This window comes from Populus euphratica, unplaced genomic scaffold (genome assembly GCF_000495115.2).
Source record: "Populus euphratica unplaced genomic scaffold, PopEup_1.0 scaffold94.1, whole genome shotgun sequence".
Lineage (NCBI taxonomy): Eukaryota > Viridiplantae > Streptophyta > Magnoliopsida > Malpighiales > Salicaceae > Populus > Populus euphratica.
The window spans coordinates 363,384-389,392 of record NW_011499977.1 but is presented as its reverse complement, the minus strand read 5'-3'; the positions used below and the strand labels follow the sequence as shown (position 1 = coordinate 389,392).

At 32.4% G+C, this 26,009-nt stretch overlaps 2 protein-coding genes across 4 annotated transcripts; one reads left to right on the top strand and one right to left on the bottom strand.

Annotated features, from left to right (window-relative positions):
- Nucleotides 1–8,235: 8,235 nt before the first annotated feature.
- On the top strand, nt 8,236–15,314 carry IVD (isovaleryl-CoA-dehydrogenase). Of its 2 annotated transcripts, none has more exons than XM_011046086.1 (15): nt 8,236–8,567; nt 8,658–8,741; nt 8,817–8,874; nt 8,962–9,086; nt 9,200–9,244; nt 9,580–9,628; nt 9,723–9,832; nt 10,450–10,526; nt 10,898–10,948; nt 11,046–11,155; nt 11,647–11,801; nt 12,695–12,735; nt 12,821–12,875; nt 14,424–14,480; nt 14,837–15,314. In XM_011046086.1, exons 1-15 carry the CDS (start codon nt 8,424–8,426, stop codon nt 14,978–14,980), a joined length of 1,305 nt encoding a protein of 434 aa, XP_011044388.1. In that variant the 5' UTR covers nt 8,236–8,423; the 3' UTR covers nt 14,981–15,314. The 2 variants fall into 2 exon arrangements, with proteins under 2 accessions (XP_011044388.1, XP_011044389.1); XM_011046087.1 differs by having other exon boundaries at nt 8,237–8,567; nt 11,046–11,110.
- A 482-nt stretch (nt 15,315–15,796) lies between these two features.
- ARF4 (auxin response factor 4) lies at nt 15,797–23,388 on the bottom strand. 2 transcript variants are annotated; one of them, XM_011046084.1, is made up of 12 exons: nt 22,449–23,387; nt 22,290–22,346; nt 21,916–22,101; nt 21,722–21,806; nt 21,552–21,642; nt 21,080–21,244; nt 19,292–19,411; nt 19,123–19,198; nt 18,058–18,220; nt 17,242–17,957; nt 16,966–17,156; nt 15,797–16,221 (listed from the first exon to the last, which is right to left on the bottom strand). In XM_011046084.1, the coding sequence occupies exons 1-12, from the start codon at nt 22,749–22,751 to the stop codon at nt 16,038–16,040; spliced, it is 2,337 nt and encodes a 778-aa protein (XP_011044386.1). In that variant the 5' UTR covers nt 22,752–23,387; the 3' UTR covers nt 15,797–16,037. The 2 variants fall into 2 exon arrangements, with proteins under 2 accessions (XP_011044386.1, XP_011044387.1); XM_011046085.1 differs by lacking the exon at nt 16,966–17,156 and having other exon boundaries at nt 16,135–16,221; nt 22,449–23,388.
- Nucleotides 23,389–26,009: the final 2,621 nt, after the last annotated feature.

Below are 26,009 nucleotides of genomic sequence, written 5' to 3'. Positions count from 1 at the left end.
ATGCATGGTAAATGCCTCCTTTTATAGGCCAAAATTGGGAACTATTGATTTGATGACTAATTGATGAGTGGGTTGCCAACTCTTGACTTGGTGACAATCCTTATCTTCTTTTATATGCCCAAAACGTCATTGACAATATTAGAATTGAAACCACTTGAAAACATAAAAATTGTAGGAAATTGTCTCAACTTTCTAGAAAAAAATGGAGGTAATTTGGACTTTTAAAATTCCAGATATGGGTCAAACACTGAATAGTGTTCGGGCTACAGGACATATTCAGACTTCTTCGTTGTTGCTACAATTGGGACTTGAAAACAACATTATTAAAACCAAACTTTCACATGAAAGTTGTAGGTCTATGTCTTACCTTTCCATCCATATAAAGTAGACCTTAATCCGAGATCTACAACTTCAGATATGACCCAATTACATAATAATATTCCAGTTTGGACGGCGCCAACATCTCTTTTCTAAGTTTGACCATCTCTTTGTCCTTTCAATTTTAGTTTTTAAACTCATCAATCAATCCTTGCATTTATGTGATAAGCCTATATTTAAAATGAACATTTACCACAAATTAAAGGTATCTTATATTATTAGATGTGTTATTATAAAACATGTTTTAGTTAAGAAGTTATTTATACTTCAAGTGCAAAATGATGATATAAAACCTTGATAAAAATGCATTTTTAAGTATTAGTCAATGCACTGTAGAATCAGCAAGAAAAAGCTGACTGAGTTGACCTGTTTAGGCTGGTTCCGACATCGATGAGTTGTCATTCAGCCTCAACAGGCTATATAGGGTTGTAGAGAAATTACAAAAGATCATTTACGTTCAAGATTTGTCAAATTTGATGGACGTTAGATGCATTAAATGCACCTGCAAAATAGATAACTGAACTAGTTTTACCTGCATAAAAAAAAAAAGATATTGAACAGTGACCATATATATATATATATATGCAAAACGATGTCATTTTAGATTGAATTAGGGATTTAATTGATTTTTAATTTAGTCCTCCATCTTTCAATCGCTTTCAATTGAACTCCTAATTGACCCTAAACTTTTGATTTAATGTACTTAAGCCCCTGATAAACTTTAATTGGAACCCTGAAGTTACACGCCTATTGCAATTTGGTGCTTGGTCTTGAATTTCTTCAATTTCACCCTCGAGTTTTTGTCAATTAAGCCCCTATAGTTTGACGCTTTTTGCATATTGGTCCTTGATAGCGAATTTCTTTGATTTATCCCCTAATTGACACCAAAACTTTAATTTTCTTGCAATTTGGCTTCTAATTTCAATCAATTAACTTGGTAAAAATTAAAGTTTTAATCTTCTCAATTAAACCCAAATTAGACTACCAAACTTAAGTTTTCACCAATTAAGCCTCAAATAAAATTAATTTAACCCATTTAAAGTATAATTCAGTTCTTGCACTTAATTAAATATTTTAATTGGACCCAAATTAATTTTTAAACATAATTAAAATTTTATTTGGTCCATGATTAAATTAAATTGACATATTAAAAATTTAATTATGTTCTTAGACTTAATTTTTATGCATATTCATCTAATAATTATTTAATTTGACCTTGAATTTGTATTTTTTTCTCTATTTTTGGGTATAATATGGTACAATTAGGCCTTGAATTTCTTCCAAAAATTATAGCTTGATTTTTTTCTATTTTTGTAGTCCTTCTTAATCTGCTTTCTCTACATTTCCAGCCTTTATTTTATTTTTTTATTTTTATTTTGAATAAAAATAAATTTTAAGAAATAACCCAAAATTGGGTTATGACAACAATAATCAACCTAATATTAATAAAACATTAATGTTAAATTAAAAGATCAATAAATAAAATGCATTGTTTAACATATATTAATTCTAAAATGATTTGATTACTTGTAATATTAATCATTTAACATCCTTACTGGGCATGTTGCTTGTATTGCATGTATATAGGTGGAGGAACCTCCTTGAGATTCTATATAATGACCCAACGTATGATATCCATGTATGAAATCGCATACTCCTCTTTTATAATCACATGATGTGTCTGTAAATATCTCATTTTATGCATCACTTTAATACATGATGGCTTAACCAGTTATAATCATTATTTTTACCCTAATGATTTATATGCATCACTCATATCGATGTCAAATTGAATGTATTGTTTGTAGTTAAACTGTCGCATTACCTAATCTGGAAAATGTAGCTCAATCATCTGAAAAATATCAATGGGACCGTTGATGTTCATATATCCTTTCAGCTAGTGCAAATAGTTGTATCAACTATCAATCTTTCATCCTTTTAAGATGCCTACATAACTTGTAAAAGACAAGTATCTTAAATATTAAACAACAATAATTCAGTAAAGTTAAATATTTTTTTTAACAAATGGTTCATAAAATACCTGGATAAGATGCTACCTATCTAGCTCACTCTGATAAAATAAAAACATGTGCTGAATTATTATCAAATGTTCTACTAGCACACCATATAGCATTATAAATATGTCACTTTAATTGTATTTTTAAGTTATAATTAGACAATATAAATGCATATAATTGCAAGATAACATTATAATATATGTATCCTAATGGTAGATGAAGTGTAACTTTTATAGTCAGAACAATCATAAGTGGCAATATAAGCATTTATAACTGATCCACTAGAAGATGTTTATAAGACCATAACTCCTATTTAATAAAAAAAACATGTTATTTATTTCGTGTTAACAACAAACATTTAAAATATAAATAGGCATTTTAAACTCTTTAATTCATACTTATAAAAGTAACAAACATCCCCCAACTTGTTTAACCCCTTTCATGCATACAAGATATAAATATTTATACAGGTATGCCAAGACATCAGATCCTCAGGTATATATGGGAATGGCATCAAAGTCATCAAGAAGCGTTAAATAAATTAAAGACACATATCTCCTTGTGAGATCTGTGAATAATACATCTCCAAATAAATACAATATACATGTTGTAGCACACCTCTATAACATATTAAAATTATCATGCTAATTTACATATACTCAACAAATAATCATTATATTCAAATTATCATTTAATGGATACCTCTGCAAGACCTCATCATTTGCATCATTTGGTGATGTGGTAAATATCTTCTCAATCTATTTAAGACGTATGCTATACCCTTCACTTCAAAAGGAAAAGATGTCAATCCAAATACACGCTCTCATAACATAATCCAATTACACACACTAGTAGATGTGACTGCACGTTTATCAATGAAAAGTCTAAGCAAAACTACATCTTGTAGTGTCAGTGTCATCTTTCTATACTTATGATGAAATGTGTGTGTCTAATATATCCATCGCTCAATTAGTGTGTGTATCAAGTCATAGTCAAGTTTCATGTGCTCTAAACAATTGATGAATAAAAAAATAGTTTGTAACACATATGGCTTAACTCGCTTGTGTAACTTCATCCGCTTATGTGTTTGATAATAAATCATAACCTCATCCTGCATAACAATTTAAAATATAATTATATAAATATATAATATCTTTAATGTTAAGTAATAAAAATATTTATTAAAATTAAAAACATATTTATAATCCTGATGAAAACATCTTTCGATCGATGTTTTTCCTGTAACCACAAGATAAAAGTGTCAACAGGCTCGATAGGCATGTATTATGAATTAAACTTCCCATGCCAATAGTCATGCTTTCTAAAAATATCAGCGTCATAATATGGCTGCCCAACATGAGAAGAAGATTTGCCACTTTACATGTGCGATATCCTATGTAAGTGTATCTGTGTTTAATGTCATAATATATTTGAGCAAATATTTGTTTTGTCATGCATACATTATTGAATAAAATATATTATCTTATTATGACCTGTTTCATTGCATATGTCATATCTATAATATGCATGACCATCTGTTGCATCCATCTTGTTATGCAAATGAGTAGACATTCGTTGACCATACCTAATTTTTTGTTTAGATGAGTCTACTTCAACTTGAGGTCTGGTGTAATCACTTCATTCTAATTGATCTAGTAAGGGACAAAATAACATGTTATATGATGATCTATAACTTTGAGAAACTGGAGAGTGAGACCCTTCACTCTACTCCTACTCGAAAGATCACATGCATTGAAAAACGATTCGACAAACTTAGTAATGATCATCAATAAATTATGTAAAATCTAAGTAAGTCTTAGCACAATATGTAAGAACATGTGAATATGAATATTAAAATGTAGGTTATTTACTATATATCCATGTTCTACCATTCAATATAATTGCTTGTCTAACTTCTTTTACAACACTCGGTTTAAAAGGGGTGTTGACATGAAAAACTTGTTCTTCAAAGTCAAAATTGCAATATGAGATCTTAATCTATCCCTTCTTATTGTCAATCCAACCTGAATTGATGGGGTTAAATTATTCCACATTGAATAAAACCATTTACTTCACATCTTTACTTGACCTAATAACTATTATACCTGTAACATGTTAATTGCACTAAAGTTAAAAACACGCATTGCATGAGCACTTTTTAAAACATGATTAAATTATTTTGAAAGATTAGTTATCATATTACCATATTGGTGACCACCATCTTAATATGGTGCCTGTTTTTATTTTGGTTCACGTTCAAGTCATTTTTAGTATGCTAGGTCCAACTTCCATATTCTTTCATACCATAATATTGTAGGTTCAAGCTAAATTTATGTTACTCTATTCTTTATGCCTGCATGTCTATATATATATATATATATATATATCATCAGTAATGTTTTTTGATAAGCAAAGCAAAAAACCAGTACCAACAGTTTTTGTAAGTAGATCAATTCAGGCCATAGGGAAAGATCCAGTAAGGTTAACTATTTAGAACTATTAAAACATATGTAAAGCCTAAATTTTGAAACCTTTGATACATAATACTTCTGAACTTTTCAGTTTAATGAGTGAGAAAGATTCTTATATTTTTTTGTTCTTAGACAAACTAAATCTGACTTATTGGAGATTAATTGACATCATTACATCATTCGACTTCATTATAATATTATTGGTGTCTTGGGATAGGTTTTCATTATATTAAACTCCTATTAGATCTCTTTTAACTTTCTAAGATTAGATCTTATTCTTGATTGTGGATTGTGCGACCTCGTGATGATGAGGTTCATTGGTGCCTTAAGACATGTTTTCATTATGTCACACTCCTATCAGACCTCTTTCAGCTTTTCAGAATCAAATATTAATCTTGATTATGGTTTGCATGACCATGTAATCATAAGATTCATATTAAGAAGATTCTAGAGGTATTTTTCTATGTTGATTACGTGATCACGGGGTTTGTATCATTTGGTATCAAAGCTTGGCTCCATTAATCAGGTTATGTTCTTATTTTAATTTTTTTTTATCTTGTTCCACATCAAATCTACTTGTTTCTATCCATATTGATGTAGATCAGCCCACAAGCATCAAGGAACCATTACACATTTCAAATGGACCCATAATAAGGTCCAAAATGAAGGCATTAAAAGAAAAATTAAATAGACTAGTTATGCAAGTTTGGCCAAAGTTGAACTTGGGGATCCTTTTAAGCGTAAAAAAAAAACCTTAATACATTTAATCCATGTGCAACAGGGACTGAATCCATTTTTATTTGGACTATGAAGTTTTGGCAGCCTTCTTGTTTTGTGGATTCCTAATTAGTTTTGGATTTTTTATTATATGTGAAATTATTAATTATTTTTTAAAAATATTAGAATTTTTTTATTTTCCTTGTTAGGTTGAGAAAACACAGTAAAGAAAATAAAAAAATTCAAGCTAACTTAAAAAACACATGTGATTGTTAAGTGAAGTACTAAAAGTAACATCTTTTTCCTTCCAAAACATGGATAAATACAAGGTTAAGATCATAACCATATTCTAACTTGAAAACCAATGGGGAAAAAACTTTTTTTTTTTAGGTCATAGGATTATTAGCCAGTATTATAGACTATAAATAAGTCTTGTATTAGTCTTTCAATGTTTTTTCTTCTTCTCCTCTCACGATAAAACAAGACTTAAACTTATATGTTTTATTTTTATTTTGTTAGTTATAGTCTCAAGCTTGTTTGGGCTTATTTAATACTTTATTTTCATATATGATCCAATATTTGTTTGGATTAGAGCTTTGACTTACTAGTAAAGGTTTTAAATAAGTTTTAGTAAATGAGTCAATTCAGCCACAATAGTTATTTCATTAAGGTTAATTTCTCAAAACTATTTTTTCCCCCACAAATAGTTAATTACATATTTCATAATTTCAATTTTCTTGTTTTTATAATTTTTTTATTTCATTTTATTAATATGAAAAAACCAATTGCTTAAAAAAATAATAAAGTATTTTATATAATTTAATAATTTATAACAATTAAAAAGGAAATGAATTAGAGTAAAATGATTTTTTATGAATTGAAAATTAATTAACTACAAAATGATTTTTATTAAAAAGTATAAAAGGATTTTTTTTTTTTACTAAATGAGTGAATTTTATAACATTATGAAAGAAAATAAATATTTATATTGAAAAATTAATATAATATTTAAAACATCTATAATATAGAGAAATAAAAATTAATCATGATCTAAAAAAATGGATTTAATAGTGAAATAATAAGGATTGAATGATAATACACACATTTGTGATGAAATTAATATCTTGCTTTTTTAACTATGTTGATATTAACTATATGTTGGCGCAAATAATTTATTTGACATATGATTGGTTTACTTATTTATTTTATTATTAAATATATTTAGAAAATGATTACCAAATTTTCTAACATGATTTGATGAGTGAATAAATTGCTATTTAAAATTAGTTAAAATATATGAATCATCATTATAAACTAAAGTAAATTCTCTATTTATCATTCCAAAATTACAAATTTGATGGCAATACATATCAATAATATAATAGACTTATTCATTACAATAAAAGAAATGATGTTTTTATGATACATTGTCTCATAATTCATTACAATAGTGTTTTGTTTTAACCTTTGTTTTTTTTTTTAAATTATATTTTTTATTTTAATTCTTCAATATTTTATTTATTGAATATTAAGCTTTATTATTTATGGTGTTTTGCTTTCTGTGTGGTTATCACAATCTTATAACTAGTGTTTATGGTTTAGTAGGTTATCCTCGTTAACTTTTTTTTAATTGAATTTTTTTTAATTTCATCCTTCAACGTTAAGTTGATTTGGAATTAACATTCATGATTTGCATTCAACGTTAGGTTGATTTGGAATTAACATTCATGATTTGTTTCGATTTATGTTCTATGAAGTCCTATAACCTAAGTCATAAATTTTGTAAGTTAACCTAAATTGACTCGGTTCATTTTGTTATGCTTTTTTTTTAGATTTTTTTTTCAAATTCATCTTTTAAAAATGAGTTGATTATGAATTGAGTTTTATAATTTATTTTGATTTGTTTTATATCATGTTATCTTAGTTTCATGTCTCGAGTTATGAGTTTGACATGTTAACTCAGCTTGACTTGAGTTTGATAGGTTAACCCGGATTAACTATGGTATTTTTTTTGTTAATTGATTTTTTTTTCAATTTTATTTGTTCAATATTTAGTTGATTGAAAATTAAGTTTCCTACTTTGTTTTGATTTGTTCAATATAAGATGAGATTATCATGGTCTTATAATCTAAAATCATAAATTTAACAAGTTAATCTGAATTGATCGATGTTAATTTAATATATTATCGATTCAATATTAAAAAAAAATGATGTTATTTCAAAAATTTTAAGTCAAATTATAATTTTTCTAGTCATTTATATTATATTTAAATTTATTAAATGTACTAAATTACATCTATTCTTTTTTATTAGATAAATATTAGCAAAATCTTAAATATATTTTTTTTCAAAAAAATATTGACCAATAATCTAGCCCATATCAACTAAAACACTAATTGTCTTTTATGGAGAAATTGTCAACACCAAACACAATTCCAATATCTCATATCCTAATTCTATTTTTTTTTTTTTTTTTTTTCCTATCCTAATTCTATTTTATCGTATCGAAGCACTAGTGAATCACTACCAAGAAGACAAATGACCAGACATGTACTTTGGTTTTAGAAAGAAAAGAAAACTGCCAAGCACTCGAAGTTAAAAAAAATAAAAATGGAGATAGACATGAAGACATGTACTTTGGTTCTAGAAAGAAAAGAAAACTGTCAAGCACTCGAAGTAAAAAAAAATAAAAATGGAGATAGACATGAAAGCTGAGTCAAATGTAAATCCTCCACGTCACAGTTCAGAAACAACGTAAGGGAAGCGAAATAGTTGTAGTTCGCTCGCTCCCCCATTCTGCCTTTCTGGTGTGGTGTCCTGTCGTGGAAGAATAGTGAGGATGCAGAGGGTGTTTGGAGCGGCCGCGAGGAGGTCTCTGTCTCTTTTAAATACAAACAAGAAACTCCCACATCCTCCTCCTCCTTCTGCCTCTTCTTTCTCCACCGCTTCTACCTCTTTTCTCTTCGATGATACTCAACTCCAGGTCTTCTTCTGCTCTATCTTAATTGTTGTTGTTGTTGTTTATTTGCTTCTCTGCTAGCTAAATGATTTGTTGTTTCTTTCTTTTCCACAGTTTAAAGAAAGTGTTTCTCAGTTTGCTCAAGAAAACATAGCGCCTCATGCCTCCACAATAGACCAATCAAATTATTTCCCCAAGGTGATTTAAATAAAGGGTTTCTTTTTGTTGAGAATTATTCAATCAATTTGATTCATCTCGTCCTAATTTATCTAGGAAGTCAACTTATGGAAACTCATGGGAGACTTTAATCTACATGGGATTACTGCACCAGGTTAGGGTTTAGGGTCAGCAATGTCTATTTCTTCTTCCTAGAAACCTCTTAATTTTCCTTTCCCTTCCTTTCCTTATGCCTTCGTAGAGGAATATGGTGGACTTGGTCTTGGTTACTTATACCACTGCGTAGCAATGGAAGAAATTAGTCGTGCTTCAGGATCTGTTGGCCTTTCTTATGGTGCCCATTCTAACCTCTGCATCAATCAGTTGGTAAACTAGACAAATCCCTTCTTCCATATTCTCATTATTCTGATGTTTTTTTTTTTTTCTCTGTCTTGAAGCTTCTTACTTCCTTAATGCCTGCTGCCTGCTCTGTTTTTTAGGTGAGGAATGGAAATCCTGCTCAAAGACAAAAATACTTGCCCAAGGTCATTTTCTTCCCTCCTTTTCCATTCCAACATCCCTTGGTCTCCTCGCTTTAATAACCAATTCATTCTTCTGCTAACGTTTTCTCAGAAATATACCTTATATTTTATAAATGATCATTATGCTACTATCGTAAAGATCACACTAAAGTTTTCTTATTAATTTATGTGCAAAATGATGTTGATGATATCAAATCTCTATGTCCTTCTTTCAACAAGGTAGGGATATGAACCCGGACCATCTATTTCCTATCTTAAATTGATAAATATGACTTTCGCAATTATGGGTTTTCCCCCCAAATACTTGTCTTTACTGACTGATATTCTCTCTTATGAAGCTTATTAGTGGAGAGCATGTAGGAGCACTTGCAATGAGTGAACCCAATGGTAATTCATATGTTTGCACAGCTTATGTTTTGCTGGGATTTCTAGTTATTCTTTTAGGTGATTTGGAGTCTGACTCATTAGTGTCTTCTTTCAGCTGGCTCTGATGTTGTTAGCATGAAATGCAAAGCTGATCGTGTAGATGGAGGCTATATCATAAATGGAAACAAGATGTGGTGCACCAATGGGCCAGTTGCTCAGACATTGGTAACTTCTCAGTATTGCCCCCCAACTCCCTTTATCTCCCTTCTTATGAAATGCATGTCTATAGTGCACAATTTTATGGATTGATAAACGTATGAGTTGCTTGGGAAACTAGACTTGCACATGAACTCAATGTTGGATCCAAATTGCTGAACATCCTTTTTTGTTCTTCCAGTTCGTATTGTTTATTATTTATATTCTCAAGAACATGAGTGGTGTCATATCTTTTATAACGCTGTTGAAGAGCTTTAAATAATAAGCCAATGCATAGAACATTGGAGATGAAACAAACTGATAAAAACAAACTATTTTATATGATCCTGTTGCAATAGAAAACCGATTTCAGTTGGGAATTATTGTGTAGCATGTTCGAAAGTATAATTGGTTGTGTATGAGTTGTCCCCCTTTCCTTTTCTGATCTATTGAAAAGACAATTCCTACTCTACTGCTATGACTGATATCCCTGTCAATTTTCTATTTTTGGAAGACATTAATGTTTGCTTGTATAGCTAGTACCTGATGGTTACCTCATGCAACTATTAGTGTGATGTTGATTAATTGTATCATATTCTATGAAGTCATCTTTTGTTTGTTGAAAGTAATGCCTAGAATTGGGACAGGTTGTTTATGCAAAAACCAATGTCACAGCTGGATCAAAAGGAATCACGGCATTTATCATTGAGAAGGGAATGCCTGGGTACTTGAACCATCATTTTCTATTAAAATGGAAAGCCACTTGTTCTTTGGACTTATTTGTTAGACACTTCCCTCTGAATGAGCTGGGCACTGCCTTTCATTTGATGAAAATTTTCCTAAGCACTATTTGCACATGAATGTCTTTAAATGGATAATAATTACATAAGTTTTGTTTAGAAATTTGAAAGCAGAAATGATTTTTCAAAGAAAAAGAATGTTCAAATGAGAAGATTTATTTCTGAGACTATTCAAAAAAATCCTTAAATGTTTTAGAAAGGACAAATATGGCATTTTTTGTCATGGTAAACATAAAAACACTGACAAATGAAAAGCAGAAATTGAATCCTTAACTTATTTTACTGATGACTGCAGATTTAGCACTGCCCAGAAATTAGACAAGCTTGGGATGAGAGGAAGTGATACGTATGTTAAGAATGCTCTTACTGGTGTTTTCTATTTTCTAGTACATCAACCTTCCTCTTTCCCTGCTTCCTACTAATATGGTTGATGGTCTGAGCAGATGTGAGCTTGTGTTTGAGAATTGTTTTGTTCCAGAAGAAAATGTTCTTGGGCAGGAAGGAAAAGGTCCATTCATTCTATTTTCTTGTGTTTCTTTCAAGGAAGACCTTTGTAAGATGTTCGATGTCTAATTACATTGATTGCTTGTCACTGTAATTAGACAAGGTTCTTTCATGCTATTTTCTTGTGTTTCTTTCAAGGAAGATCTTTGTAAGATGTTTGATGTCTGATTACAGTGATTGCTTGTCACTGCAAACAAAGTTGATGTGTGTCTAGGGATCATGACACAAGCAACTCAGCCAGACTATCTGTAACAGATAAATGCGACTGGAGATAAAACTAGGTTTTAAATACCTCTTAAGGATTCAGCCTCTCACAGGAAACATTCTTAAATGATTATGTGTTAGTTTGTAGTGATCATGATCGTAAGGAAGGATGCACAGATAGTCAGAGATTTATGTGTGTAGAACCAGCCAATTTTGTACTCGTTCAAATTGTTGGGGAGAAATCACATTTATCATAATAAATTTGCATCACATAGATTGCTTTCATCTCCTCTTTACTTTTTTCTCTAAACATCAATAGTTGTCCTTTTCTTTCAGGTGTGTATGTCATGATGTCAGGGCTGGATCTGGAGAGGCTTGTGTTGGCTGCTGGGCCACTTGGCATCATGCAGGCATGTCTTGACATTGTTCTTCCTTACATTCGACAAAGAGAACAGTTTGGCCATCCAATTGGAGAGTTTCAGTTTATTCAGGTATAACTATTGGTGACCGAAACTTTCCAATGCAGTCTAGCTGGTTTTCGTATTGGTTCTTAATCTGTAACTAATAGTGTGCTTCTGTGTTGTGGGAGTTTCACCAGTTTTCTTCTTTATGTTTTACCATGACCTGTTGTTATGAACTGTAATTTGATAGACTTGACATACATGGGATGGTTGAATTTATTATATTTGTTTTTTTTTTTTTGGTTGCTTTAGCAAGTTATATTGTCATGAATTTTGACACCCTTCATTAAGATCTGTTATTGCAAGTTCTAGTAACATAAAGTAAACCTTTCTTCCTTGAAAACCCCTCATGTGAAAAAATCATGCGTGCAAATTTTTTCATGTTCTTGTATATTCACTTTTCATCCTGTTGGGTGTGGAAGGATAAAAATATTGAGAAAATGGTTAGATTTCAAATCGGTGCTCCTTTACAAAATTGAGAAATATATTTTTATGGTTGGAAAATAAACATATCTTGGTATAGTTTTACATTTGATGTTTCCTTCTACATAGGCGACAATCCTAGAAGGATAAAAAAGACTTAGAAAAATTATGAATAATAATGGAAAGGATAAAAAAATTTGTGACCCCTTAAATTAAATTCAGGAGCTGAAATAAACCAATTGCTAGTCCAAAATATCATTTTACTTTTAAGAGAAGATTTAAGAAACAATTTAAGAGACTGAATAATGAGAAATATAAAGAATTATGATTTTACAATTGGCGATTTCAAACGCATGAAAAAATATATTAAGCTTTTACTTCATCCCTTTGCACATGTGACTAGTACACGTCATCACCATAATGCAATTTCAGTTGGTGCATCAGGTTTACTCACACATAGAGAGAGATAGATATAGATTTTGATTGATCTTCATTTGCAGGGGAAGATTGCTGACATGTATACTTCCTTACAATCTTCAAGGTATGTATGCTAATAATATATTGTACTGTACTTTTCTAAATTCTGGTGCTTGTATGATAGCAATTAACAATTCTGAACATTTCAGGTCCTATGTTTATTCTGTCGCAAGGGATTGTGACAGTGGTAGAATTGACCCTAAGGTGATGATCTCTTTAACATAGCTTGATGTTGATGTTTCGTCTGTTTTTTGTTTGTCTACTTAGTGTATTGAAACCCCATATGACATGAACTTTGATTGACATTTTTTTCTTGTGGATGTAGAGGTCCATAAGAATGTGGTTTGCATCATGAGAGCTCTTTGTTTTACTCATAAAATTCAGTACTGTTGCTAGTTGTCTCAGCACATTATAGATATTATGAATACCTGCCACACTTGTTGCAATATTTTTTGTCATAGTTTCTGTTGATGGGATGTACGCGGAATGATTATTGTGGTATATACCCGCTACAGAAATGTAGCACTTCATTGTTCCTGGAAAAACAGAAAAAATGAACTGTGTCCAAATGCATATTTTTATAAAATGGAAAACAGAATCTCTTCTTCTTTTTTCATGATAAAGCATTGAATTGGAAAACATGTTGGACATGTTTTCCAAAATTTTCTCCCTTTCAAAGCTTAACTAAAAAGGCACTTCTCCAAACTCTAATAACTAAATGATATTTTTTGGACAAAAATGTCCTCATCACTTTCGGGCTATTTTAATTAAATCCTATATATAATCTAAACTTTCCTCAATTTGTAAACTAAGCAGCTGCACCACCACCCTTTGTAACTTCTTCGGCTCTCTCCCCCTCATCCCTGATCTCTTTCTTTCACTATCTATTCATGGATCTGATTTGATGGTTAGGTTTTGAGTGGCTTTTCAATGAGAAGGCGAAGGTTGATCAAAGTTTGTGTTGGCATCACCTGATTGTTGGTGGAGCAAAACAGGGGCTGCTGTTTTGCTTTTGATTTACATCATCTATCAAGTTGTTTGTTTTTTGCCAAATTGCTGATGAGGGAGGCATGCTAAACCTTTTTTTTTTTTTAATCTGAAATGATGTGTTTTTTAGGGTTAAATTAGCTTTAATTTCTGAATTTATATTTTAATATTGTTTATTTCACAATAAACCACATGTAATATTTGGACTGAATTATTTATTCGTTGAATAAAAGAAAATTTAAAAATTAATGTATTTTGAACTTGATTTCATTTTTTCTATTTTTCTATAAGTGAAAAACTATAGTAGTTTGAACTTGTATTTTAGTTTTCTAACTAGAAAAATGTTATGAAACTTTAATGGATAACATGTTTTCTGATTTTCCATTGAAAAATGAAAAACAAAACTAGAGTAGAAGACTAGGGTTGAAATATGAAAAGCATTTTTTGTTAGTGAACGCACAGCCGCCCTAAAATCTCTTTGTTCTTGTTCTCTCAATGTTTACTTGGGTGAACTTCTGTCTGTGTTTCTTGAAATTTCTTCTTTTCTTTAACTGGCCACTTTATTATTCTTATATGTGGAGTAAATGTAGGCCTCTCTCCCTCTCTCTCTCTCTCTTCTTTTCAAGCCTTCATATTGATAAAGTCTTCTTTTCCTCCTATCTTATCCTTTTCTTTTATTTCTTTCCTTTGTATTTATCATCTCATAAACACAACTATAAAATGTTTGATCTCAACAATGTAACTTCTGTGGATATATATTTTCAGGATTGTGCTGGAGTCATACTTTGTGCGGCTGAAAGAGCGACCCAAGTTGCTTTGCAGGTGAAAGAGCACTCCCATTCTTTTGTTTATGAATTTCAAAATTTCATGTTCCGTAGGAGCACTAAAATCGAATGAATTTGTACAAACATAAAAAGAGCCTGAAGTATTTGTATTTCACTGCACATGTCCTTTTAGCCCTCAAGGTTTTTCTTTTTCCTGCACCGCATTGCTCCTGGCCATCTGAATCATCATTTTTATTCCTGTCGTGATGAAAGATTGTGAACAAGTTATTCCAGTGCTTCCGCACAGATGAGGGTAAATAGCAATCCAGAGAGGATAACAGAAATATATGCTACGCTAGTTCTATGTTTTATGATTTTTCAAAATTGGTTACCTTTTTAGATCCACTTTTGCAGGCTATACAATGTTTAGGTGGAAATGGATATGTAAACGAGTACTCAACTGGTCGTCTTCTTCGAGATGCAAAACTATATGAGATCGGTGCAGGGACTAGTGAGATCAGAAGAATGATCATTGGTCGTGAACTCTTTAAGCAGTAAGAGGTAGCATGTTGTCTAGAGCATCCTGCAGCAGCATCGTGAATCATTTTTCCCCGCCGTGTATGAAACTCATAGCGGGGCGACCATTGTCATAGAATGGATTGTCATTGGCTTATGTACACGAGCTAGCATGAAATAATGGAAGACAGTGTTGCATGCTAGTAAAACAACTTTTCTTCGTTACATCTATCGTTGTACTGTCTCATCTCCTGTTTTTGTTGTTCCATACTAGTATCTCTCTCTCATTGTTATTCTTATTGTTGAGTAACTCTTTATTTTTCCACAACTATAAAAATTATCTTTGAAATTGGCAGCACAGCTTCCACAGCCTAAACTCTTGGGATTGTAGAAAGAAATAAGAGGGTAAACTCTCTTGAGTACATGGAACCATCCAGGTTTGATTTCAGCCTGAATTGTGAGCTCCTCCATCTCTCTGCTTGAACAGGTTAAATACCTGTCCATACAAAGCTAGCTTTATCGTCGTATTTGCAGAGTCCAAATCCCCGAGGGTGAGATGGTGTCCTATGGAGATTCTATGGTATCAGAGTTCTTGATGATATCCATTTGTGTGTGTGATAAAGCAACAAAAATCATCCCTGCCTCGTCATCTTGGCTCCACCTAAGCGTCAAGACACTGCCTGAATCTAAGCCTGCCTGCGCAACTTGCGTATCCATTTGGTAGTTTGAGTTGTCAAACGACATCAGATGCACTGTCGAGCACAAAATTCTATAAGAATATCATCTCGGACGTTTAAACCATATTTCCTCAGGCCAACGTTGAAAGTTCATACCAGCGATCCAAGGGGGCAATCAGTGAATAAAACTACCTGTACTCTACACATAGTAGATGAAAAAGAAATCACTGGTTCCATAACAGACTTCAATCATCCTCGTATATGAGGGGCCATGAGAGGCATACAAGTCCTAAAAGCTTCAGTAGGTTCCATTCACTGCGGAACTCAGAACATGAATGATACAAAATACACAACTAGATTCAGGTGTTTAACAATAAGTTGCACAAACATAGCAAGCATAGTACTCGTTTCATTAACGAACTTCAAACCCTTATTACTGTTGGCGAACAATCTGGCTGGCCCACTGATGAAGACTTAGATGCTTCCATCATCACAGGTGCTTGCTCCAAACAACTTTGAGTATCGTCCCCAGTAATTCCAATGGTCATCTTCTCCACTTCTTCTTGGGTATATATATGGATCTTGGTTGCCACATTACAGAACTCACTGTCACCAGAAAAACTAGCCGTGAGTAATCATCGCCTAGGAAAGAGTCAAAAACAGCATTTATTAATCAATCAGAAAGATAACGAAAAATAAGCTTCAATTTTCAATATCATCGTCCATTTTTCCCATTAGAAATCTAGAACTTGAGCTGGACAAAGTGAGGGCTTTCCACCAACCAATAAGATCTGGCACCTCCATTCTAATGGGAATTTAACATTGTGTTCAAATCCCAGTTTAAATCATTGGGCATGCCTTGAGAAAATAAGGCGCTTTTGCTTTTCCTTCAAAACAGGGAGCATGCACTACGAATAGATAGGCAAGCTTTTAACCTCCTTCCCATACCATTCTACTCCAATGAATTGCCTTCTTCCTTGAATATACAAACGTGCACACAAGTGAATCTAGAGACAATTTGAACTTTTGAGATAGAAGGTAGGCTTCATAGCATAGCTGGCCATTCCTGCATATCAACAATAATGCATCTTTCTCCCACGTAATTCACTACAAAAAACTTGGGTTTTCAGGCAATGACCATCTAAAAGAAAAAAGCTACCTCATTTCTACCTATTTCCACTACCATTTGCATGCTACTTGCCAGCTTAGTACAGTTAAATATCACATTAAAACAAATCCAAAGGCTCACTTAAAATGATATGAAGGTGATGAGGAGGCATGTTAAATTGACGTAATCATCCAATTTATTGGATAGCAGATAACATATCACTAATTTCATCAGACACTTACGGCCATGGGTCATCTCCGACAACCATTACATCATTCTCACTGTCAGTATACAAGATCCGCCATCCTTCCTCAGGATTTCGTAAAAGACCCTCCATGCTAAATAGTCGCTCTAGTTCATTCAAGAGATCACTATAGCTGTTCAGCCTTGAAAGATCAATAGCTCTTCCGACCAAGCTACCTTGCTTGTGAACCTTCAACAAATTTATGTTAAAATGAGCAGGCTCCAGGTCAAGAAATCGCAATTCACTGTCTAGTTTTAATTCTAATGTAGCTTACCTTTGTGCAACTCCTCTTACTAGTGTTTTGCGAATTTGGAGATGTTTCTGCATTCAAGGAGAACCCAAAAAGTTTGCAGCCAGTAGCATTCCCATTAAAAAAGTCATCCTTTTGATTTCTGAGATTTGCACATAAAGCCGGTGCAGTAGAAATACTTTCTTTTGTCTTATACTCGCTTGATTGATTAGGCTTTCTAACTTCTTCCCTAACCACACAAGTCTGAATAGAAGATGTATTGAAATGGGCATTTTCTCTAGAGAAGATGGCATAAGATTGTGTTCTGGGATCTTGACCATTTTTGTATGCATCTCCATAGGGAAAGTACATACTTCTAAGGCTTTCTGCTGCTACAGGATAGAAAGCGGGTCGTGGTCCTGGATACATCTGGAAAGAACTGTGTCCAATATTGGGCTTTCCCAAAGCACCAACAGAACTCAACGAGCATATTTCTTGACCTTGCAAGACCTTCAGGAACCTATCAGATTCCGTGAATCCTGTGTGGGTGGCAGGGTGAGCTCTAGTTAACTCACTGATTTTAGCCTTCTCTATTCCTGTCAATATGAGATTTTGCTGTGCTTTATTCCGCACCTCAAAATCCAGTGGATGGTTTACAGTATCACATCGATACACAGGTGATAGCAAACCAACATTTTCTTGACCTTGCAAGACCTTGGAGGATCTTACAGACTCCTTGAAATCCAAAAACCCACCCCCTCCTGCAGCAGGAAAACGAGATTTAAAAGCTAAAGAAATTAGCAAGTAAATAAAAGATAAAAAGAAAAGAGGAATATTGATCTCTTAGTTAAAGATTTATACCAGCTATGGGCTTATCAGGTGGGGCTGCTTGCAGCCCAGCCCGCAGTTTCTTCAACCTTGGTGAAGATTGAATAATCAAGGGTGGGAGTGAAACAGAAGAGTCAATTTCCCATGGGGAAACTCGTTCTTGATGATCACTCATGACATCTTCATCCCATCTAACCTGTTAAATGGTAGAGCACACGAGTCTACTAAATAGATCACAAAAAAGATCAAAAGATAACCAACAGTTTTCAAGCTTCCATTTTCACTGAACAATGGAAATGCGAAGAAAAGAAATGGCATGCATGTGAAGGCAGCAGTATTCCTTGACAAGATATATTAAGTCCCATACAAAAACCTGCCTATTCAATGATGTAACAATGTGTGCCCAGTAGATTTTGCAAAACTTTCAGAATGCAAAAAGGTTGTCATCAATAATTGACTTATGTGGGGGCAAGGGAATTTCCTTAATGATCCCGATAAATAGGTGAAAATCAATGTTGAAAACTGCCTGGTAAAGTGCAAAGTCTTTAGAAAGAACAAAGATTGTCATCAATAACTGGATTGTGTGAGCGGACAATTAGGTGGTCTTGTGATCCTTGATTCTGATAGCCATTTAGAGATGCTCTGGCTCTGTATTAGTTGGCTTGCAATTTCTGTTATTTATAATATTTGTTGATGTCGCAGAAACTGTTAGTTAGTTGCAAAGATCTTGGAATAGGCAGGACCAAGTGTTAAAAAGCTGACAAAATGAAGATATATTCCTCAAGTAACAAGAATAACAGTTGATTTTTCAGTTATAAATTCTCTCTTTTCTCTCTTGTTTTCTTCTTCTTCTACTTCATTGTTAAGAGACTTTCAACTAAGAAAGTCTCTTGACAGGTCAAAATCAACGTTGAGAAACTATATGTTTTTCATAAAGCAATCACGGTTGCCAAGCCCAACGAGGAGGCTTGATCTATTTAGATGCAAACCAAAAGAGATTCAATTCGAGGTGGCAGATGAAATGAAGGACTATGTGAAGAAAAATGGCAAACAAAATCATCCAATTAGAATGATACAAATGCAAACTGTAACTCTCACCATTAAGCACCTCCATTTTGAGTTGGGCCATTTATAGGGATCCAAGTCAGCTGTTCCAGTTACTACACCGCTGCACCTGCAACAAGGCAGAAACAATGTCATATTCTTTGAAAGAATATCACCACAGGAAAATGAATTAGTCTTGCCATTTAACTGAATCATACTAGACCTTCTTTCAGGAGAATCATCCATTTCAAATCTCATTTTGAATCTTGTCCCGATGCAAACTGCATTGGTGATGCTTTTTATATACTTTTGGTAGGGTACAACAAACACTGCATGAGTGGCCCTGCAATTCAACAATTTTGAAAAACCTTCTTTTTTTTATCAAGAACTAGCCTGACAAACAATCAAAACATTTCCAAGAATTGCAGAGAAAACTACATCCCTGTAATATATCCATGTATGCAATAGCTATTAACAAAAGACATGAACTCATGGATTTGAATTTAAATTCACTTCTATTCGATCCTTCAGGACCCCCTGTTACCTAAACTTCTTAACAAAGAAAGAAAGAAAGTAACGTTTTCTTTGATTTAGTCTAAAGAATCAAAGTCACAAAATCACCACCTGTCATGGTAAATCTGCTAATTTCATTTAAATGTGATACATGTTACTGGAATCAACAGGGGAGGACAATGTTTTTACAAATAATGCCTTCTGGAACGCATTATACATCTCTGTGTTATATTCAAGGCTCTCTATAAGCACCTGTTCCAATGCAAACTGCATGCTCCCTTTTTTCTATAGTCCTAATGACTACTAAATAATGATAGTTTAGTTGTGAGAGGAAGTGTTTTCATCTGAGAGGTCACACGGTACTCATGGAACAAATACAAACCCCAAAAGCCATAGAAACAGCAACAGCAATTATGATGCAGGACAAGAGCAAAGAAGTTTCTTTGTTGTCTGTAATTTAATAATGCTAGAATATTATTATTGGTAGCAAATTATATTTTAGAGTTTTATTATTGTTGAAGATAACATTAATTATGATTCTTATTTCCTATTTCATTTAGGTTACTCATGTTTCTTGGTGTCTATAGAAACACCATATATTCCATGTCAATTGGAGATCTTATGATGAGTGAAGAATGATATTTAATTGTTTCTTCTGCCTTATATTCAATGGCATAGGAATAACTACTCTTGAGTTGAGAAAGAAAGAAGCATGCCTACATCAAATGCAAAAGGGTAATTTAAAAGAGCAAGCAAAATTATTGTGGAGCACGAATGGAGGTATTTATTGGATGAACAGGGGTGAGGGGTCAGTGAATTTTCATTTACAAGAACAAAAGCTTTTATTTATAAAACATGTAATCAAGTCAGAAGTTCATTTATGAACATATAGTCTCTAGCAGATTAGCCTACACATTTGACCAAATGAAAGCAACGAACCTCCATTTGAGAACAAGAACTGTTAATTCAGTCCAAAATATGAAAATTACAAGAGCATATGTTCCACCCACTCATTTTTTTAGGATATTGATCCATAGGAAGTAGAGACACCTTAAAAACATGCACCAATTGCAGTGCATTAAATTGCAATCTCTTTTGGCCTGAGCCAACAATCTCAATCAAATGTTCTGACTCAGTTTGTATCGCTCAGTTGAATAACTTGGGATCACAGAACGTAGAAAAATCTAATCTCTTGAATAATGAGGTGAAAAATCCAGCAAACTATCATAACAAATAAATCCTATTCACGGTATCGTAAAGTGCACAATAAAATTGCCATTGGCATGACACAGAACTCTATCAGTACCATTTGCAACTGCTATACAACATGGTTATGCTAAAATACATTTAGATTAGGAGTAAGATCCCACTAAACAACACATATTGGTCTTTCCAACCGCCAACAAAAGTGTGTTATTTACAACAGAAGTTGAAAGAGTACTAACAAAATTAGAGCACTAAAACATTGATTCAATTTAATTTATGATAGCTCTGGTACCTTGGGCTATATGAAACAGTGAACACGCTCTTGGTGGATATTGCATTAGACACCTGGGAGAGAGCACTGGGAAGTGAATTCTGCTTGCTAGTAACAGAATCAGGAAGACCATTTCTAGGTCGAGCAGCTCTTCTGATCCCCAGTCTCAGCTCTCCATCTTCGCCCCTATAACAAACAGATTACAAATTTCAAACTGCTGGAAGGTGGAAGCACTTGGTTACAATCATCCCCTGCAGGAAACTGGAGGATTTGGCAGCAATTGAAATTTCTACACTTCTTTCATCTATTGTTTTCTTTCTCTTGTCTTTTTCCTTTTTCTTTTGTATTGAAATGATTCCATTTTCAAGCGACCTCTGATTTCTAGTAAGAATTTTCCCTCATGCACTAATTACTAAATTTGAAGCAAGATTTTTGCCCAAACTCTACAAAGGGAGAAAAATGCACTTTCAGCATCATTATCCAGGACGCGTACCTCAGAAATAGCACTGCATCCCCTGAAACAAGATTCTTTTGACTCACAAAAATACTCCATCCCGTAGTTAGAAGATGCCTTCTTGGTTGACCTAAGAAGCAATAAACATTAAACAATACTATCAATATTACCTTGAATTGAACCGAACCCAGAGTTCAATCAAGATTTACCTCTGTAAATATGACGGAATCTCCACTCAACTCCATGCAAGTCTTTGGCCAAAAGCTCTTGAGAGGGTCTCTGCTGTTTATAATCCTGCAAATAACGAAACACTGTCAGGTTAAGAACACAGTTATAACTTGGGCAACAAAGTTAATCTGACTGTCTAATAAAAGAAATAAACTGAAAGGCATAAAATCCACACCAGTGAAGGGAAACAGTCTTCGGCAGCTCTTCGGGGAACAGAAAACCCTCCATGGGTGCTAGTATCAGAAGCTGTGAGTGTTTTGCAAAACATGTGTGGGGTTGATTTTGTTGGTGATGCGTCATCACCCTCTCCATCCACGCCTAACTCATGAAGTTCTTTGCCTTCTAAATCCTGTCCTACCACCTATAAGGCATCCCCAAGAGAAAAGAAACCACCATCTTCAAAATAAAAACTGAGCTAATTCCAGACGAAACTATATGAACAGAAAGTAAATTAGAGCGAACAAATTCAATAGTGTATTATTACGAACAAGAGAAGTCAAAGCCAACAAAAAGGAAGCATACTTTCTTCACAGATTACAAAGATGATACCTCTGGTTGAGGAAGCAAAGTAAGCCGAGTGTAGACCTCATCATTTTCCCTATTGGCCTGTAAATGAAATATACTGTAGTAGAAAGAAGGAAGGAAGGAAGGAAAGAAGCAAACTAAACAAGTAGAATCAAAGAATGGAAAGAAAAGAAAGAAACTTACAAGTAGCTGCACATTTACAACTTTGCAAAAAATTTGTGGGTGGAGATCAAAGTTGGGCATGTCTCTGTGAGATAAAGGAGAGGAAGAGGCAAGCTGCTCCAAGTGGCCTTGAGGGAAGTAGACAACCACATTCCCTTTCTTAGGGAGAGAGGTGAGAGGACCAGCACAAGCATGCCAAAGCTCCAAGTAAATTGAAGAGGAAACAGGAGATGAAGATGAATTAGAAGAAGATGAAGAGTCCCCATTAGTACAAAATGAATTCTTCTCCACCTCAGTCACTGGATGATTCAGATCAATTTCCATGAACACCACCCCACCCAGTATTTGTATAATGTATAATCTATCCCAGTAGTGTGGGCTTAAAAATACAAGTACAGCAACCACATAACCAAACAGAAACTTACATAAAGAAATTTGATAGACAGAGAAAGAGATGCGATCAACAAGGAAGAATGGAAATGAGGTTTAGAAATCAGATATAAACCATGGACAAGGAAAGAAAGATAATCAAAACAGGAGACTGGCCAGAAGCTGAACAGAAAACAACAACAAGACAAGAAGGTCGTGTTTAGTTATAGTTTTAGATTTAGCTTTAGACACACAGTAAGTTAAGGGATGGGATGGGATGAGAAAGGAGCAAAAAGAATAGTATGTATCAAATAATAACAAGAAATTCAAAGAATGATTCCTCCCCCATTTGCAGGTACAGGGAAGAGGGAGCACGAGTAGCAGACATGGGAAGCACAGAAAACAAAAGGGCAAAAAGTTTTAAGGAAAAAAAAGTGAAGAAGCCAATGTAGTGGTGGTGGTGGCTGCTTTTGGTCTGTTTTAGAGAGAGAAAGACTGTTTTTGGTGGAGGGGACAGGCCTAGACACTACACTTCCCCACCATTCCATTCCATCCCCCCTCTCTCTTCCCCTCTCGTTTGCTTTTCTTTTTATCTCAATCTGTGTTTGGTCTCCTAGATGCATCAAAGTTTATCAATCAATCCCTGATTTATATTTCCTATCAATTACCCCCCTGTATCACTCTCCCTCCCCCCCTTTTTTTCATGTTTTAAACATTATTATTAGACCCGCATATCAACCAGATTTAACTCTAAAAATTTTAAAAAATAAACTAAAATTTTAATATTTTATATAAAAAAATAAAAAATAATCCATATGAATAAATATTATATAATTTTATAAATAATAAAATTTAAAAAACAATTATTGCATATTAAAAAAATACTACATTAGTGTGTTGTTGTTTTAAAATAAAATATTTAAATTAAAAAGGTTTTTATCACACATTGAAAAAATAATTTTTTTATTATGAATACATAATTTACATATTAAAGAATTTCGAATTTCATATTAAAAAAATAGAATATTTTTTTAGTATTTATATTGTATACTTTAAAAATAATTAATTACTAACTCAAAAATATAAAAAAAGAGAAGTCTCTGGTTAGGAGAAAAAACATATCCAAGAAAAAAAATCTCATCCAGATTTTATTTGGTTATCCAGTCGGGTCAACTGATTTTTTATCCATTCTATCTTTTGTTTTATTTAGAATGGTCCAGTTAGCAAATCAACCGGAGTCTTGAGTCGACATGTTAGGCCAATCCAGGTTTAATAATATGGTTTTAAAAGAGTTTTTGAAAAAAAGTTAGATTTTTTTATTTTTATTGTTTTTAAAATTAAATTTTTTGTGTTTTTAATTATTTTGATGAGGTAATATTACAAATAAATTTTAAAAAATAAAAAATATATTATCTTAATATATTTTTAAATAAAAAATATTTTAAAAAATAATTATTAACAAAATAGCAAATAGGCTGTTAGAATCCCACGCCTTGCATTCTCTAAGACCATAATTGCCGGTAAACAAATCCAGGGATTCAATTTTCTTATGAAAAAAATTGGGAGTTCATATGCAAGGGCTTTGACATTGAGAAATCTTGTTTTTATTTGAATACCCTGGTCTTTTATATCAAGTTAATTTTTTTTGTTAATATAAAATATAAAAAAAATATAAAATCATTGTTAATTTGTTCTCCAGTGAAAAAAAATCATTAGAAAAAAATCTTATTCATGCTAGGCTTCCTTATTTTTAAAATATTAAACAATAATATATTAAATTAATTTATATTGATAACCATCAAAATTAAACCACAACAAATTACAAAGTATAATTATAAGTAAATTCGATATTAAAAGATGAATATTACATAAAAAATATTTAATCATAAAAAAAAAAAATTAAATCAATTAGAGTAAACTTGTCAAACTTTGTAACCTAAATTGTGAAAATTGGATAACCAATGAAAAGAAAATAAAAAAAATACATGAAAACTAGTTCTCAACTAACCTAATACTGAATAATAAAAATAAAAAAAATAATTATAAAAAAAAACAAGTCAATCCGAGTTAAACCCTAAAACATGTGACCTGTATCATTAAAAACAAATAACTCTATAAAATAAAATAAAATTAAATTAAAACTCAATCCTCAGTTAATCTAATGTTAAATGACAAAATTTTTAAAAATCAAATTTAAAAAACTTATGAATCAAGTCACGAGACCAGGACAATATTGTAGAAAGCAAGTTAAAAAAAAAACACAAACTTCAATTTCCTTAAATGTTGAAAGGCAAATAAAAACTCGAGTTAGCTTGGGTTAATTTGTCAAATTCACAACTTAGATCATGTGATCGAAATAATCACATATAAAAGGAAGTAAAAAAATAAATTAAAACTCAATTTTCAACCGACCCAACATTAAATGATAATATTACAAAAAAAAAATCAAAATCAATCAGAGTTAATCTTTTAAACTCATAATTTGAGATTGTCCTATATAAGATAAATAAAAAAACCACAAAATTCAATTACCAATTAACATAATGTTAATGAATGAAATTAAAAAAAATAAAAATAAATTTTAAACAAAATAAATAATAATTAAAAAATAAAAATTAAATTTAACATAAAAATAAAATGGTTGGAACAAAGTTATTTTGTTGAGAATTGCATAGAAACCGAAAAGGATAAAAAAAAAAACTCACACCCTTCAACATGTACGCACACTACACCAAGAAAAAGAGCTTGCCATAAAACATCAAATGCCACCAAGAAAACTGACATTTGGCCCTTAAAAAAAGCTGCAAACACCATCAGATCGTAAGCAGCTTCCTCCATATGCTGGCACATACAAATACATGCTTTATACTCTTTGTCATTACATATTGACCCTAGTCCTTTTTAACTATTTCATGTTTCAGATTTGATCCCTTAAGTATTGATTGTTTTAAATCAATGAAATTAAAATTATATTTTGCAAAACCAGCACCAACCAAGCTCATAATTTTCCCATGGCATCATAAGGTCCTCATATTTAGGCAATCAAATAATACTATCAAGTTTAGTCACAAATAAACTTAACTCAAAAGGATCAAATTGAAAAAGAAAAAAATTAGGCGACCAAAGAAAAAAATTCCCCTCACCTTGTAATTCAATCTTTGATTCTTCTATGAAAAATGGCCTGAATATTTGTCAATTATTCACATTCTTTCT